The sequence below is a fragment of the Anser brachyrhynchus genome (genome assembly GCF_964034855.1).
Source record: "Anser brachyrhynchus genome assembly, chromosome: 5".
Lineage (NCBI taxonomy): Eukaryota > Metazoa > Chordata > Aves > Anseriformes > Anatidae > Anser > Anser brachyrhynchus.
Window position 1 is genome coordinate 54821800 of NC_137699.1, and position 16918 is coordinate 54838717.

A 16918-nucleotide genomic window follows, 5' to 3' on the forward strand; every position below is an offset into this window, starting at 1 on the left:
GCAGTTCAGGAAATCTTTGACTTAACTTCCTATTAAAATCAAGCTGTGAACAAAGACGTTAGAAACACAGTTTGAAGCTGATTTGCTTAACAGTAATTGGCTTTATCCCTTACTTCGTTTGTACTTGCACATATGGTGCCGTATATGACTGCAAGCATGGCTGAACTACAACTGGTGCTGCAGTTTCCTCATTTCTGCAGCTTACCTTGAAAAGCCTACAGCAGCTATTATGGTTAATATATGACTGTTGATCATTTAGGAGAAAGAGAGAGAGGGAGAACAAAGCCAGCCTTTGAATTCCTGTACTCACAGCTGTTTGCACACAACAACATCCCATTCTCTTCTTCATGAAGTCTTCTCTCTGTGATGCATGACAGAAGGGTTTGGAAGACAAAGACATGTCCTTGGTGTCTGCCCTAGTCTGTGAGTACAGACATGCCATGTTCTGAGCTAGCTGTTGTAAATAATCCCTTGGGAGCAAATCCAATAGTGGATATTTTGTGGTATACAAACCATGGGCGTTTTTAAGATTCTTGGTTTTCTTCTGTACGTCAGAGGCAGCACGAGCTGGAGACCTGAACTGGTAGTTAAAGCAGAGGTTCTGTTCTTGGCTTTTGTGCCTTGATGCATGACCTTGGAAAAACCATTTCACAAAGGGAATGAATTAACACTGGTTGAGAGCACTGATGTGTTTAAATCAATATATAAGGCAAGAAACAGCTCAACAGGGAAGAGAGAGATTTTCTTCAATGCTTTATTTCATGAGAGCTACGTTAACCATCATGTGAGTGAAGCTGTGAAACATCATTCCTGCTGAGTCAAGTGACCAGAAACAAGATTTTCATCTTGTGGAGGCACATGCTGATCCCTAGGTTCTGAAACACAACCCAAGGCCAGCTGGGAATTGGGCATTTAGCAGTTACTTTGTTACATTGCCACAGTCTAACTTTACCATGCAGCAACATTTTAGCACTACTTTGCTGTCAGCATTTCTGCGCAGTTGTAGCAGAGCTACATGCTTAGCATTTCCCGGCAGCTGTTTGGTCAGAAGCCAAAGCTCCTCAGGCTGAGGACCAGCTCCCACGGCTTGCAGCTGACACATCTTCACACTTTTCAGAAAGCCTCCTGTAAGTTCCTGGGTTGTTGATGCATATAGTGGACATTGCACAGCAAATATGTAAAACTTGTGTTTTATTAAGCCAGAAAGCCATGCTAACGTTTGGAGAAGGAATTTCATTTTTAAAGGCTGGCCAGACCATTGCTGGTTTACTTCCAAGTTTGTGAGTACCAGAGAGGAAATATTTTGCCTGACTTGAAATATAGCTCCTTAGTCACCCATGAGTTTCTTTGACAGGATGATGATGTTCTGAAGATGAAGTGCTTTATATCAATGCCCCTGGAATGTCCACATGCCCTTCTTTCCTTCAAGGCCCTAAGAGTAAAGATGGTATTTTGGCTGCCTCAGTTCCCTTAGCCGCTTGACTAAGGGGTCTGTAATCTGAGGCTGGGGTCTTGTAATGTGGATACTGAGAAGGCAGGGAAGGTGGTCAGAGTGTGAAAATGAAAACTCCACTTACTAAAACCAGTTACACATGACTAGTAAGGTGTTTTTGTGTGTGTGTGTTTGTCAAGTTCTCTTTACGTTCCCAGACTTAGTTCAGTTGCATCAATAATTACATCATCTGAAGAAGCCGGGATGTGAAGCCCTGGCTGAAAGCTGACAGAAGTCACTGCACCCGCCTGATGAGCTGCACTGCAGACACCGGACCTAATTCTCAGAGCTACCTGCAGGTGGTAACACAGCTAAGTAGTTGAACATTGCAACTCTTGTTTCTACACATACATTCGTGGTAGGCACCACTGTGTCCACTGTGATGTAATCCTAACAGGTGAAGGACAGAAGTTACTCTGGAGACTTCTCACATATATATTCTGCTCCGCTTTTATTTTAACTTAATGTTTTGCCAAACTTCTGGGGACCATTCAACAAAAGCCTTCTGCTTTCTGACTTGGAGTTCTTTCTTGCCTGAATGTGTGGCTGGTTTATCGAAATGCATACTGCTCGTTTTAATTGCTACTTGCAATGGCTTTCATGCCAACTGAACATCAAGGGACGCATCAGAATCACTTGAGGAATACAATAAATCAGCCAGTTTTTTGTGGTTTCAGCTTGTTCTGTTCACCATTTTGGTTACACCACTGCTGAGACAGGCAGATTGAACAGTGGGCAGCAAAAAAGCTGAATGGGGACTTCATAAACTGGGAGAGGACTAGGTTGAGTTTTTGCAATGTAACCATTTCTCTGGCTGGTAGCCACTTTTACCAAACCTTCCAAAATCTATTTATTTCAAGAGTACACACAGTCCTTTCTTTAACCTGTTTATCATACAGTAAGCTTCATATATACATTCAGTACAGAGAGAGAAGCTCCAGGTGAAATTTCTATTCAGCGTAGAACATTGCTGTTACCAGCAGCCTAAACGTGAAAGCTTTTCAGTTCAAAGTTACAGAGCTCACTCATGTTGGCAGGGGTCTGCGGGATCCTACAGGTGTGACAGGACCTCGAGGTGACACCACCATTCAGGCAACAGGACAATACTTTTTTTCTACCTATAGGTATCAAAATTCCATGGATCCCCAAATCCACCTGTTATGTCTTGGCAAAAGTGCCACGAGGATACCGAGCAGATGTCATATCTTGTTTTTACCTTCCATGGGAATCACCAACATTTACAACTTTTGTCTTGCTCTTAATACTCTCTGGAAAGTAGACTGCTGGAAAAGCAAGAGAACTGAGCAGGAAGAAAACTCTAAATTCTGACTACATTCAATAGATGTTGCAGTCTGTACAATCTTCTGCTCTGGCTCTAATTTCAAATTGAAATGGTACACCTGGAAACTAATGTCACAGTACATGCTGACCGTGCTAAATCATTATCTGCAAAGAACTGAACTCGTGTGACCCTCCTGCCTTTAGGGATTTGCCTTGTGTAACAGCCTTAACACTTGGCTTTGCTTCCCAGAGTGATTTCATAACATCCTGGCCCTGGAATTGCTGAATTGCTGCTTGGTTGTACTATCAAGTACATCTCTCTCTCTCTCCTCTCAAGCAGAACACAAGGCACTTACTGGTCTCCATGGCAGATGGTTACCAGGACTGGCTCCACTGCATTTGAAGCTGACACCATTTCACTTCTTTAGTGCAGTCTGGTATCTTCAGCTGGACTTTTGTTCTTTGAAAAGATAGGGAGTAACATGAGTGATCTGGCCATCTCTTATCACAGAGACTGCTGGAAACAGTTCTTGTCAGCTGGGAACACCCCCAGGAACAAAGATGCCGCAGATAGATACACCCAATTTATAGAGGAAAGAAATGTCCTTCACACCTCTCTCCCTTCCTATTGGAACTCTCCAGTGCCAGCTACCTTACCTGCCTACACGAACAGAATACCATGGGACCAAGAGGCTTATTTCATAATTACTTGATGCTTCAATTTCAGATCTGCCTCAACATATATAAGCTCTGCCAAAAACTAGTGTGTCCATTTCAGAAAATGACTAAAATCGAGTAAATTGTTCAAGACTAATGAAGCATAACAAACATTTATATGATTGCAGAAGGGATTAGCTTGGCAAACTTTGTAGCTCAACCACTTAAGAGCCTGAAGAAAATTAGCAGTAGTCAGCACGCTACCTTTATAGTCTGACTCTGAAATGCCTCAGGAACAACCTGGGAGAAAAGGCAACAAGAATATCTCAGTCACGCGTACATCACATCATCCCCTGCACTACTTTTAATCCAATAACAACAACAAAAAGTACTTTGGTACCTTGATGAACCAGTACTCCTATTTCCCTACCAAAAAAACTAGGAAGTCTGAAGGAGGGAATTTGTCTTCCCAGAAGCCTTGCCTTTCCAGACCTATCAACCAGCACTTGTAAGAACCTAAGATAGACTTGTCCTTCTTGACCACCTGAACTTCACAAAGCCTTTCCTTGTAGTTGCCTGTATGTATAAACAATTATGATTTTGAAACCTTAATTCTACTATACAACCTCTACTGTCCAAAGGAAGCTAGGAAAATTTCAGAAGTTTCACAGTGCATTAATGACTGGATGAAGTATTGGGGATGTTAATATAACAGCCACGCCTACTTCAGGTGACATGAATTTTTCTTTCATTAAGTTTTCAGCAGTGCATTGTAGAACTGGAGACATTTGTTCTTTGCTCACACATCACCATCCCATTCTTGTAGCGGGGGTTGCTGCAAAGCAGTTGTGATGGAGTTCTCCAGAAATCCCATAGATCTTGAAGGCTCAGTATCCATGGGTGAGGCGCATTCAGGCCTCTGGGGCCACCTTGCCTCTGCACTAGCTCCAGATCTCTGAGGCACTTCATATAATTCCACTACGGCTGTTGGAAAAGCAGATTTCTCCTTAACATTTGTTTCCATTGGTGTTTTAAAATTGTTTTCTGGTGCCATGTAAACATCACTGTGGGACACTCTAACAGGCAGGACTACGTTTCCAGGTGGAAGAGCAAGCTGTTGATCCTCTAAAGGGAAATGCTGTCCCAGAGCTACTGCCTCTGGCATGTCATGCATCAGTACAGGTTTAACTCTTCTTTGATGTTTACCGCTAGTGAAATTCATACTGCAGTTTGAGTGAAGTGATCTGTCTTCTGAGTAACCACAGTAAGCATCTAAAAACTAAAATAAAATGACTCCAAGTGAGTGAGACGAGTTCTGTAGTATCTGGGTCATTTCCTACCAAAGGAATCACTGAGATATCAGGGTAAAGGTTTCCTGCAGACTTCCAGCGCACGGTACCGTCTGCCACAGAGGCCAGCAAAACGGAGGAACAATACATGAAAAGGCCTCATTAAAAATGTTGTTTGTTTTAAAAGGTACTACAGAAAAAATATATGGAATACGTTTTCCAATATAGAAAGGCAACTCAACAATATCGTTTGTAATCAACCATAAATAGGTAAGTAAAAATAACAGTGAAATACATTTGGATACTAACTCTTGTATTTTAAAGCACTGATGAAATACTTGGTTCTACTTTAATGGCCTAATGGTTCAAAATCAGAATTCTGTGCAGTGGGGTAAAAAAGCCGAACAGCCTTTGCCACCCACCCTCACCATCCCATCAGAACTGCACCTTGGTGTGAAAGGAAGCATGTCTCCATCTTCTCTTCATGCTGCTGCTAAGGACACTGAATGCTTCTCTAATACATCTCCTCCTCCTTGGACCAGCCATAGTTGAGATTGAGTTTATTCATCAGGGTTGGTTTTTTTTGACCTTAATTTTTAAAAATACAATGTTTATACAACTGACTAGCATAAAAATACATCTTTGTCTGAAATCACTTTTCTTTGTAAGGATTACTTTGTTTTAAATAAAGAACATTTAAATGTTAATCTATAATGAACTACCAAAGACAAAAACATATCTGAAATTCACATCACTCTTCCTTTAGGGTGTCCTCACTCTTAAGCGAGTTCTGATCTAAGAAAAGTTTAATTTACTCACAAGCAGAAGACCATCTGAAATGATGAATTTGCAAAAAGCTTCTATTATAAAATTTTTAAGATCTCCAACTACAAATTAAGAACATGAATGAACGAACCTCTCACATTCAGCTGTAAATGAATGCAAAACACCTGAAAAAAACTCAAGACACAACATTGCCCATGAAATATGTTTTTATATATATGACTATCAAATAGTGCGTTCTAAGAAGCATTTTATGAAATAAATCCAATTCCATCTCAATCATCGCAGCACAGAATTTACTCATATTTTTTCTGCACCTTTCCTTGGGACCTTTGGGACTCCAAGTTTAATTCTTTGTTGCCATTTCTAGTACAATGAAAGCTACTTTGCTTCTCTGCCACCATCCAAATTTGGGGCTCTATTGCACACAATGGTGGGAGCCTTTCACTAGAACAATAGGGGCACCAGCACTTTAGCTCCTAAGGCTCAAAAATCCCTACAGAACAGTGTACCAGGCTTCCTCCAAGAACTGAGGAATCATGTACTTTCTGAATTAAGTATCTTAATACCCTGCTACAATTTTAATATCCCGCTACGATTTCATGACTATGTATTAACAGGAAAACATTCTGAATTTCAGCAAAACCTTCAATTGACAGCAACATTATCTCTAAACGCAGAGGCAAGGAGAGAGTGCAGGCCCAAACTATAAAGGTTTCATTGTAATCACTTATTCAACACGGTTTGAGTCCACTGTACTGAAGCTCCAATAAGCAGAAATATTTTTATACTGGTATCTAAGCCTTCACTGAACTTTGCTGCATTTCTGCTTAAAATAAACTTCTAAATTCTCAGCAATGCTGTACCATGAACCTCACTGTAGAGTCAAACAGCCCTGAAAGACATCATAGTTACCATCAGAAGGTCACTCCCCTTTCCTAAAGTCTACTGTTGCCCTCTGCAATATCTACTATTTAAAAAGTAACAAACTATGTGAAACAAACGAAGCCTAGAACTTGCTACATTACAGTAGCCGAGCAAAGTTCTTATTGTGGTGCTATTCTTACTTGCTAAAATGCATTTCAGCAAAAACCTGACAATGAGGGGTTCTACATTCTATGCAAAAAAAAAAAGGACAAAACCTGTTTTGTCCTTGTGTCCTTTTTGCAAGATCTAAGGTCTGCCCGCTCCAGTAATACAATGCAGGAAACTCAGTCTCTCTGCAAGAAATGCTGGAGATAACCCCCGAGTTTCACCTGTGTTATTTTCTAACACATGAATTTCCAAGGGAGGTGAAAACTTGAGTCATCACTTCATTGTCTGAATCTAAGTCTGTCTCCAGTCTTTTCTATGCCATTGCACCCTTTGGATCTCAATTCTAAAGACCTTGTAGAATAGATTCTAGTTATAAGACACAGAAGTACTTGCATTGTAATATAAGCTAAGTCTTCAGTTTTGGTACAATACCAGGAATTCTTGCCAGTGAGACCTTGGAAAAGTTACCTAAAGCAGACTGAATTCAACCCAGTAGTTTTAAGTATTTAAGCATCTCCAAGATGAATGAAGCCTTCACCTTTTGATCAGTTTTTATCACCCATGGTCTGAAAATACAAGTCAGTACTGATGGACACACATTTTTAACTGTGCAACTCCCCTTAGAAGCCAAGGCAGCATCTGTCCTTATGTCACATTCATTACTATAGCAACAGCACATATATTGCTATGGCAAGAGAATGTAGTTGTATGCATGGAAGACATCCTAACTATGCTGTTGAACACTGGATCTTAACTGGAGATTAACTAGGGAAACCCTAGAAAGTGACACTAAATTTAGGTAGATCTTTTCTTGCTTCCATACTGGGGTAGGGGAGAACAAAAATACATCACCTCATTGCCTAAGTGTGTTTTATGTTTTGCCATCTCTTACCTTTGCCTTGCTGTGTGCAACTTTCACTAACATGAAAAGTACCAAACCCTTCTGTAGCCTGAGATACCTGTAATTCAAGCAGTTTTGGACATTTTAAGCTATGATAGAGTAGCACAATCATGAAAGACATCTGTCTCACACGGAGTCACACAACTTTTAGGTCATTTAGTAGATGCTGAAAGATTACTTATTTCTAGCCATTAATAGCTGGAAAAAGCTTTTCAACAAACTTGGGCACATGACATGGCATGTAAAGCACTGGGAACTGGTAGTGATGTCATTTTGGAAGGCATGTTTCATTCATGAACTTAGGAAGCAGACGCCACTTCCCCTTCATGGTGCAGGTCTTCCATCTCAGTGACAAGCATGACCATCTAACACAAGTGCAGTCCAAAGAACACAGCAAGTTTCTATTGAAGCATTGAAATCAAAGAAACACCCATAAAAAACACCACAGAAGCATTCAAGCAAGTTAGACTTTTAGGGATTGCTTAATACTGAAGGAGCTTCTGATTTTCATATTCAACCCCTTGATTTCATTTTGGAGGAAGAACTTTATTTGCATGAATGAACATGTCTATGCAGTATACTGACATGCCGAAGTTAGTTTAAAACAGATAACCCTTTACAACACAAAAGAACCTGTCCTGTCACAAATACAGTTCTCATTAATAAACCAAACTCAAGTCTTGTCAAAAAAAGATTAGTATTTAGCAGGCTGAAGTAGTAAACTAAATCGAGAGCTGCCAAAAAAAGGGGGGCAATACGCTCAGTACTTGCTCCTACCCTCTCCCTCCTAATTCATTAAAAGCTACCTTGGTTTGACCCAAATGGTGCAGCTATATGGTTGTAAGCTCCACTATAAGGACTTGCAAATTACTAACCTGTTAGTCTAACTGATCATTCTCTAAAGCATCTGTGCCTCTACTGCATAGAGTCCTGTGTAGGACCCTTTCAAGACCACCTTCAACTTCTTGCTCTTATTCAAACTTGATAGAATGTGCATCAGATGCAGTCAGTTTGGTTGTAATAGTCTCCTGACTAGAGTCAGTGAAGTACATTTACAATTAACCAGCTCATCTGGAAGTAGATGCTTGGCAAGTACTAGGAAGCTTGCTGGATTAAGCTGCAAACAACCATTTCTTTTTACTCCTCTTTGAAGAAACAGACCAAGGAATACAGAATGCCATGTAACTTCATGGCTTCTTATAAAAGCCTCTTCTAAAAGCCTCTCTCAGTACCAACCACCTACCACTGCTAGTACAGCACAATGAACAGGGCTTACATGTTTTAGAGCCTAGTTCCACCTGTACAATTTTGCAAACATTGCTAAGTAGAAACATTAAGTTAAACCTAATTTCAAGTCAGTACTGCCTCTACTTTCCCACTTCCAACACATTACTGCATGTTCTGCAGCGCCACTGCAGAGCATTGTCAATTGTAAATTTAAGTCAGCAGCTCATACTTGAATTCCAAAGCAGCGCGCTCATGCTTACAACAGCAGTTTTGGATCCCATTGTTAACAGACAAGTCAGTGACACAACTCATTCTTAACACTTTTATTCTTACAGTTCTAGGTTTGAACTGTACATGCAGAGTTGCATAAGTCACAATAGAGATTTACAGTGGATTCTATTCTATGGTAGAGTGCAATCCAGAATCCTTGAACAGTATAAAAAACAACTTTAAACATCAAGACCTTGTTAGGAGCAAAAGGGTTAAAGCTTCCCCAAGTATTTCAGCTCTCATAGATACCTAGTTACTAGGTACTGTATGTTAGACATATTCAGAGTTGAAGAGCTGTATTAACACTAAACGAACTTTAACATCCAGATGTCATACCATCTTTGTTACTTCCCCCAATTTCTGGCAATTAAGAATAAGTCAAAAAACCCTGCCACCTGCAACCAGCTAATACAGACAAAAATAACTACTCCTTACTTGCCTGTCTAGGGTTGTACAGTGTTAAAGAAAAATATTCCCTCAATGGCATTTGTATCTCACATCAGCTGAAAAAGCAATGTAACAAAAATAAAGGTATAACATCTTTGAAAATAAATATAAAGAGGGAATGCAGACAAAGTGTCAAAGATTTTTTTTTTGGCAGGTAACATTCATAATATACAAAATATAACTTATTCATATTAGCCAAGGAAACATTCATGAGTTCCTGTAAACTGTTTTAATCCACCTCCTCCATGCGTGATGTGTCATCATCTCCTTCAAGAGGTGGCATCTCCTCAGTAACTGCTGGACTAGCTTCCTCTGCAGCAGTATCATCTTCGTCAATGCCTATGCAAGAAAACAGGGACCATTAGTGCTAATGGAACTCTAACTTTTGCCTACTTCATACTTCAGCTGGCCTGAGGTTCTTAATCCCATTTTCCAGTCTGTCCCAGAAAAAACTTACCCAGGCCAAGTTTGATCATTCTATAAATGCGGTTGGCATGTGTCTGAGGATCTTCTAAACTGAAGCCAGAGGACAGGAGTGCTGTTTCGTACAGCAAGATGACAAGATCCTTTACAGACTTGTCATTCTTGTCAGCCTCTGCCTTCTGCCTCAGTGTTTCAATGATGGAATGATCAGGGTTGATCTCCAGGTGTTTCTTTGCTGCCATGTATCCCATTGTGGAGTTGTCTCTTAATGCCTGCGCTTTCATAATCCTCTCCATATTGGCAGTCCAGCCGTATGTACTTGTTACAATGCAGCATGGAGAAGTTACCAAACGGTTGGACACAACAACCTAGGAAAACAAACAAAGCCGGAATTTTTAATTTAACATTTCAACACTTCCATTGAATCAGAACCCTACTGACAGAACTACGGTGCAAGTACTAATTACCTTTTCTACTTTCTTCTCAAGGATATCTTTCATTATCTTGCAAAGGTTTTCGAACTTGGCTTTTTTCTCCTCCTGTTTCTTTTTCTCTTCTTCATCTTCTGGAAGCTCCAAACCCTCTTTTGTTACAGAAACCAGGGTCTTGCCTTCAAATTCCTTCAGCTGCTGCACACAGTATTCATCAATAGGCTCAATCATGTAGATGACTTCCAGGCCATGTTTGCGAAGACGCTCCACAAAGGCAGAGTTCGCCACCTGATCTTTTGTTTCACCTGCAAGAAGCATGAACTGTTTGAGCCTCTGTGTTTTAACATGGCAACTTGTTTTCTGCAAGAGCCTATGCAACACTTTCAACAATGCTCCATGGCCATTACCAGGAAAGTATGGGGACGTAAGACAGAAGTTTACGGCAATCTACTGAAAGATCTTGGCCTGAGAAGACTCAAGTCTTTCCAGCTAACTTTAAAGCTTGTAATAGTTCTTTGGTTTGAAGGAACATTTGCCATTCCTGGAATGCCAAGCCATGTACTCCTAGCCAAATTTATTAGCCTGAGTCCAAACACAAAGCTATCTTGAAAGCACACAAAGGACTTCTAAATCATTCATGGAAGCATTGACCCTGAACTTTTTGCGTTTTAGAACTTCAGTAATGCTTGAAGAGCAGCTATTCTATTGCAGCTCATTTAAGCTGCATAGCTCCTGAAGAGAGCAGTTAACATGGCAGCAGTAAGCCCGAGTTTGAGAACAGCAAGTATCCTAAGCCACCCTGCAATGCAAGCTTCCTGACATACAAGAAGTTAAACTGAAGAAAGCATGACCTCTAGGCTAGCTCTGCTGTCCTCATGGATGAGGACATAGGACGAACCGGAACTGCAGCTCCATTTTACATGGCTTTAACACTGCATGCAGCATTTATTCATTTCAAAAGCTCTATAGTACTCAAGGGATTTGATAGGAACTTACATGATCAGTTTTACCCTCCAAGGATACATGTCAACATTTCTCCGTCATGACTACTATTAGGACTTGTTGACAAGGCAACTAATGATCAGAAAACAGTGCAATTTCAACACAACTCTAAGTTGTTTTTATATTGGAAAATGTACCAATACCATTAATTTTACATGAAAAAACTTTGGTTTTCTTCATAGAGATCATTACCATGGTTATTTACCACATTCTTATCACAAAAAATAACCCTATGTGTGTACAGAGGCTTGTCACACATGCAATTGTCTCCAACTCACCAGTGATGTAGTAGACGTGTTTCTGGTTTTCCTTCATCCTAGTGCAGTAGTCCTTCAGAGAAACCATTTCATCACCAGATGCAGAGGTGTAATACCTCAGCAACTCAGACAGCTTCTTGCGGTTCTGGGAGTCTTCATGTATACCAAGCTACAAAAATGTAAGAAAACAAATCAACATGCTATTCCCTGAAATAAATACTAAGCTGCATGAGGACTTTGTAGCAAGCTTTTACAGTTGGTATTAAGCAGAAAAGCCACAAACCTTGATGTTCTTGGAGAACTGCTCATAGAACTTCTTGTAATTCTCCTTGTCTTCAGCCAACTCCGTGAAGAGTTCCAGGCACTTCTTCACCAAATTCTTCCGAATAACTTTCAGGATCTTGCTTTGCTGGAGCATTTCACGAGAAATATTCAGGGGTAAATCCTCAGAATCTACCACACCTCTCATGAAATCTGGAAAGAGAGGGAAAGAATTAGCTTTGCAAATCTTAAATTCATTTCGTAACCACCACTTCAGTGGCTTTGAATTACCAGTTGGCATCTCAGAATAAGGCAGTGCTTTCTTGAACTGATCAGATACCTCCTGATCAACTCATTTTAGAATTGTCTTTCCCTCACCCCACCCTTATTTTTTTCAGTATTAAGAGAAACTTCAAAATTACTAAGTAAATCTAGTTTTTTAGGAAATGTTTTTCTCAATAATACTCACTCAGGTATTCAGGGATGAGCTCCTCGCAGTTGTCCATGATGAAAACTCTGCGTACATACAGCTTGATGTTATTTTTCTTCTTCCTGTTTTCAAAGAGATCAAAAGGCGCACGTCGTGGGACAAACAGCAGAGCTCTGAATTCCAACTGACCTTCCACAGAGAAGTGCTGCAAGAAAACAAGACAATCTTATTGCAATTTGCATGGCTCTCACTTAAACAACCCTTAAAAAGCTCTTTAAGCACAGAAGCAAATTAAGTGGTATTTCAAAAAAAGTCAGTGCAGTAAGACAGACACTAATCAGGAATGTAAGTGTTCTCCAGAACAGCATCCAAGTTCTGTTCCACTGCTACCTGACAAGCAGCCTGCTTCAGAGGACCTCTTCAGCTCTCATTTGCATAGTGAGCTCCAGTGAAAGATGTGCTTACAGCACCTCCAACCACTGGCACACAAAGAGGCTAGTTCCAATTCACTTGCCAATACCTTTTAACTGTTAACAATGTTGAGAACTACACTACAAACCCTCTGAACTTTTGAGTTTGTATTTGAGACCTACTTTTAATTTTTGCAATTAGATTTGTTAATTAAGCTCTACATACAGAGAAGGCACCTGCAATTCTATCTGCAATAAGCTGAGGTGTGGATCTGGTAATTATAAACAATCTTAGAACTGGCCTGAACAGTTGTACCTCAAGAATCACCCTCACACTGTCCAAGCGTTCTGAATAGTATCACCCTAAATGGTAAACAATTTACCACAAGGCAATAGAATTTATTTAGGTTCAAGGAGGATTGTGCCTGCAGGAAGACAAACAAGAACCTACCTTGACAGCCAAATGGTCTTCCCAGTCATTAGTCAGACTCTTGTAGAATTCACCATATTCCTCATTGGTAATGTCATCTGGGTTCCTGGTCCAAATGGGCTTGGTCTTGTTGAGCTCTTCCTCATCAATGTACTTCTCCTTGATCTTCTTTTTCTTCTTCTTATCTCCATCCTTCTTTTCCTCTTCCTCATCAGAGCCAACATCCTCTATCTCTGGCTTGTCTTCTGTCTTCTCCTCCTTTTCTTCTTTTTCCTCTTCCTTTTCTTCAGCCTCATCGTCACTCACTTCCTTATCACGCTCTTTCTCCACCTACAAAGGGTATCATTAGTTGGGTTTAGAGACCTTGAAGTTTTATCCTGAACAGTTTTAAGATTTATGCTTTAAGTTTTTGTCCTACATTCAGATTTTTTTGTCCTACATCCCATTTTTACTAGTGCTGAGACAGAGGTGACAGTTTGGTTCACATCTTTTTGTGGTGTTTTATACTATTAACTTAAAATGGATTCCCACTGAGAATACATCAAGATGCAGTTAATGTCTGAATTGTGTGGGAACTGTGGTACTACTAGCTTGATAGAACTTTTTTACTTCATCTTAGAAAATCTGTTAACAACAATACCTGATAAAGGGCTACATCCACACAGCCATCTGCAACAAGTAATAAAACAAATCTGGTATACAAACTGTATGTTAGTGTTTGTAAAAATATTTTCATTTCAATGTGGTTATACTTAAGTAAAATTCCAAGTAGGGTACATACAAAGAGCCTGATAGGATAGCCAATGAACTGAGAATGCTTCTTCACAATTTCCTTGATTCGCCGTTCTTCCAGGTATTCAGTTTGGTCTTCTTTAAGATGCAGGATAACTTTTGTTCCACGGCCCAAAGGTTCACCTAGAATGTAATTTACAGGTGTTATTTGTGCAGGAGTAGACTAGGCTTTGACAAACCCTTAAAATTATTTGCTGTTTAGAAACATACTCATCACTCCTTTCCTTACCACTTGCAAAAATACACTGTGTACAGAAATGGGCTTACAGATACTTCCAACTTACTGTGCCCAGCATTATTTTTAAAAAAACTGAAGAACATTTAATTGATTATTCTGTTCCTACAGAATTATTTCTCTGCACAAGCTTAGAACACTTAAATCTTTATTATGATGCACTATTTACTGTAGAGAATTTCCTTCCACATGCAATTACTCAACCTGAACTGATCTGACACACAGGTGATGAGGGCAGCACTACCCATATCACTGCTCTCACTTTTCCCCAATGCACAGGGTAGGGTAGGCATCTGAGTGATTTGACGACTCATCTTCAGAAAGTGCGCAGGCACATTCAACACTCACCATTATCAAGTCTGACAGTGAAAGATCCCCCAGCTGATGACTCCCAAGCATACTGCTCATCATCATTGTGCTTGGTGATCACAGTCACTTTCTCTGCAACAAGGTAGGCGGAGTAGAAGCCAACACCAAACTGGCCAATCATGGATATGTCAGCGCCTGCCTGCAGTGCTTCCATGAAAGCCTTGGTACCAGACTTAGCAATAGTACCAAGGTTGTTGACCAGGTCAGCTTTGGTCATCCCTATGCCTGTATCCACAATGGTCAGAGTACGATCATGTTTGTTTGGAATCAGGTTAATTTTCAGGTCTTTTCCAGAATCCAGCTTGCTTGGGTCAGTCAAGCTCTCGTATCTGATCTTGTCCAGAGCCTGTAAAAAGAGAGGCAAGCTTTAACATTGCCCTATTTCTGTAAGTTTCAGTAGTTCTACTGACACAAGCCAGCCTAAGAGCTCAAGTACTTACATCTGAGGAATTGGAGATCAGCTCCCTCAAGAAGATTTCCTTGTTGGAGTAAAAAGTGTTGATGATCAAAGACATCAACTGAGCAATCTCAGCCTGGAAGGCAAAGGTCTCCACCTCCTCCTCCATTGGTTGGTCTTGAGTTTGCACAGCTTCAGGCATCTGTAAGCAGAGATCAAGTTGAAATTCCATTCTGAACAGCTCTAACTTGCTGTATATACCCCTCCCCCTTGAAGGCAGTGACAATGGTATTTGGGATTCAAGTTATTCACTGGATGGTGCCAAATACAGGACAGCAGGGACACAAAAAACTCCACATCTGATTCCCTACCAGTAACAACTCCTGAATTCTGGAAGAACGACGAAACTAGATGCAAATACTTCAACTGGACTTGCTTTATATTCAGTATGATTTGCATTTCCTACTTCTGCACCCTTACATTCACGTATCACAGACCAAGTTAAGTATGGACTACAAAATAGAAAAATACAACTGAAAACATGGCCCAACGTTTGAGAGGCTAATTGGGCTATTCTAGAGTCAACGAGTGACAATAGTTTCCGTTTGTACCACTGCCTTTTTCTCCCGTCCAACTTCTGTTTCCGAAACTAGTATCTTCAGCTGCATACACGATCCTCAGAACTTACTGAACGCGAACTAAAATACCACACAGCCCGACTGAACTTGTTCCTGTCCTACGGAGAGGTATGTTCTCCGAACTTGTCCAGCCGCCTGCTGCCTAAAAGATCCTCTGCATTAATCAGGACTGAGGAAAACCAGATAAAATTCAAAATGAGGAAAACCTCTTCAACCCATTTTAATCACTGCTGAATGAACGGAGACTAACTACAAGGTCCCAATCTTCAGCTACACGGCTAGCTAACTGATGAATAACTAGACGCCTCGCCCAACCACCGCCGAGTCCAACCGGCTCCTTTCCGCGGCTCGGGGCAGGGCCAGCCTGCGGCGCCCCCTGCAGGCTCCCGATGGAAGCGGGAAAGATTCTAGAAACTGCCAGAGCCTTCCTCCACCGCCCCCCCTTCTCCCTCCACCCACTCCCCGTCAGCGGCGGCCCCGCGCAGCCTCCCCGATGCCGGCCGAGCCCTTCCCAGCGGCCGCCCCGCTCTGCCCTCCCGGCGGGAACCTCCATCTTAGAACCACCTCGGGCCCCGCCAGCCGAGCTCTCCCTTAATTCATTTAGATGCCCCAACACCCCCACAACGCTCTCACACACCTCTACTTATTCCCCTCCCCCCCCAACAACTCCTGCAAGCTGCTCCTCCCTCCTCCGCCACGATCCCCTCAACGACCATGCCCCCAGTACTGTCCACCATTTTCTCCTTCCTCCTCAGGAACCCATGAGACAAAAATCGTTAAATGATAGTAATTAATTAAACGCTTTTTATAACCGCCACCACCCTTCCCAGCCATGTGGAGACCGCCTGGGGCTCAGGTAACCGGCGGCGATAGCGCCCTGCACCACGCGGCCTCCGCCACCGCCCCGCTCCCCTCACGGCAGCCCCATCCTGAGGCGCGGCCGTTGGGGCTGCGCCCCCCGAGCGCCGTCACCTCACGGCACAGCCTCAGCCGCTCACCTTGGCAGCTAGGGGGAGGATTAAATGGCTCTGCTGTTCTCCTCAGTGAAACGGCGAACCCGACGCGCTCTGCCCGCACCGCTGCGCCTCCACTTAGTGCGCGCCCCCGGCCGCCCGCCCGCCTTTTATACAGCCGGCGCCGCCTCCTTCCAGAACCATCGGGAACCTTCACTGGCGGCCGCGGGGGAGGGGGCGCCGGCGAGGGGAGGGGGGAGGAGGCGTGGGCGGAGCCTCCCGCCCGCTGGGGGCGGGGCCGAGCCGCCGGCAGCCAATCGCAGGCGGCCGCGCACGGCGGCCGTCAGAGCGCCAAGGGCGGGCGGGCGTTGACCGTTGGCTCTGTCAGATGGGGAGGGGAGGGGGGGAGGCAGGCAGCCGCGGGCGCGGCGGGCGCGTGGGGCGGGCGTTGGGAGCGCGCGCGCGGCGCGGGAAGGAGGGGCTGAGGGGAGGGGGTGGGGGGGTTGCG

At 42.4% G+C, this 16918-nt stretch overlaps 1 protein-coding gene and 1 long non-coding RNA gene across 2 annotated transcripts; both read right to left on the minus strand.

Moving 5' to 3' along the window:
* Positions 1-2320: 2320 nt before the first annotated feature.
* LOC308195845 lies at positions 2321-6643 on the minus strand. The gene is made up of 2 exons (XR_013951879.1): positions 5167-6643; positions 2321-4709 (listed from the first exon to the last, which is right to left on the minus strand). It is a non-coding gene; the product is annotated as an uncharacterized lncRNA (long non-coding RNA).
* Positions 6644-8973: 2330 nt separating this feature from the next.
* On the minus strand, positions 8974-16666 carry HSP90AA1 (heat shock protein 90 alpha family class A member 1). The gene is made up of 11 exons (XM_080593918.1): positions 16456-16666; positions 14863-15021; positions 14402-14768; positions 13808-13941; positions 13048-13356; positions 12226-12391; positions 11779-11969; positions 11517-11664; positions 10273-10541; positions 9840-10173; positions 8974-9721 (listed from the first exon to the last, which is right to left on the minus strand). The coding sequence occupies exons 2-11, from the start codon at positions 15019-15021 to the stop codon at positions 9612-9614; spliced, it is 2187 nt and encodes a 728-aa protein (XP_080450044.1). The 5' UTR covers positions 16456-16666; the 3' UTR covers positions 8974-9611.
* Positions 16667-16918: the final 252 nt, after the last annotated feature.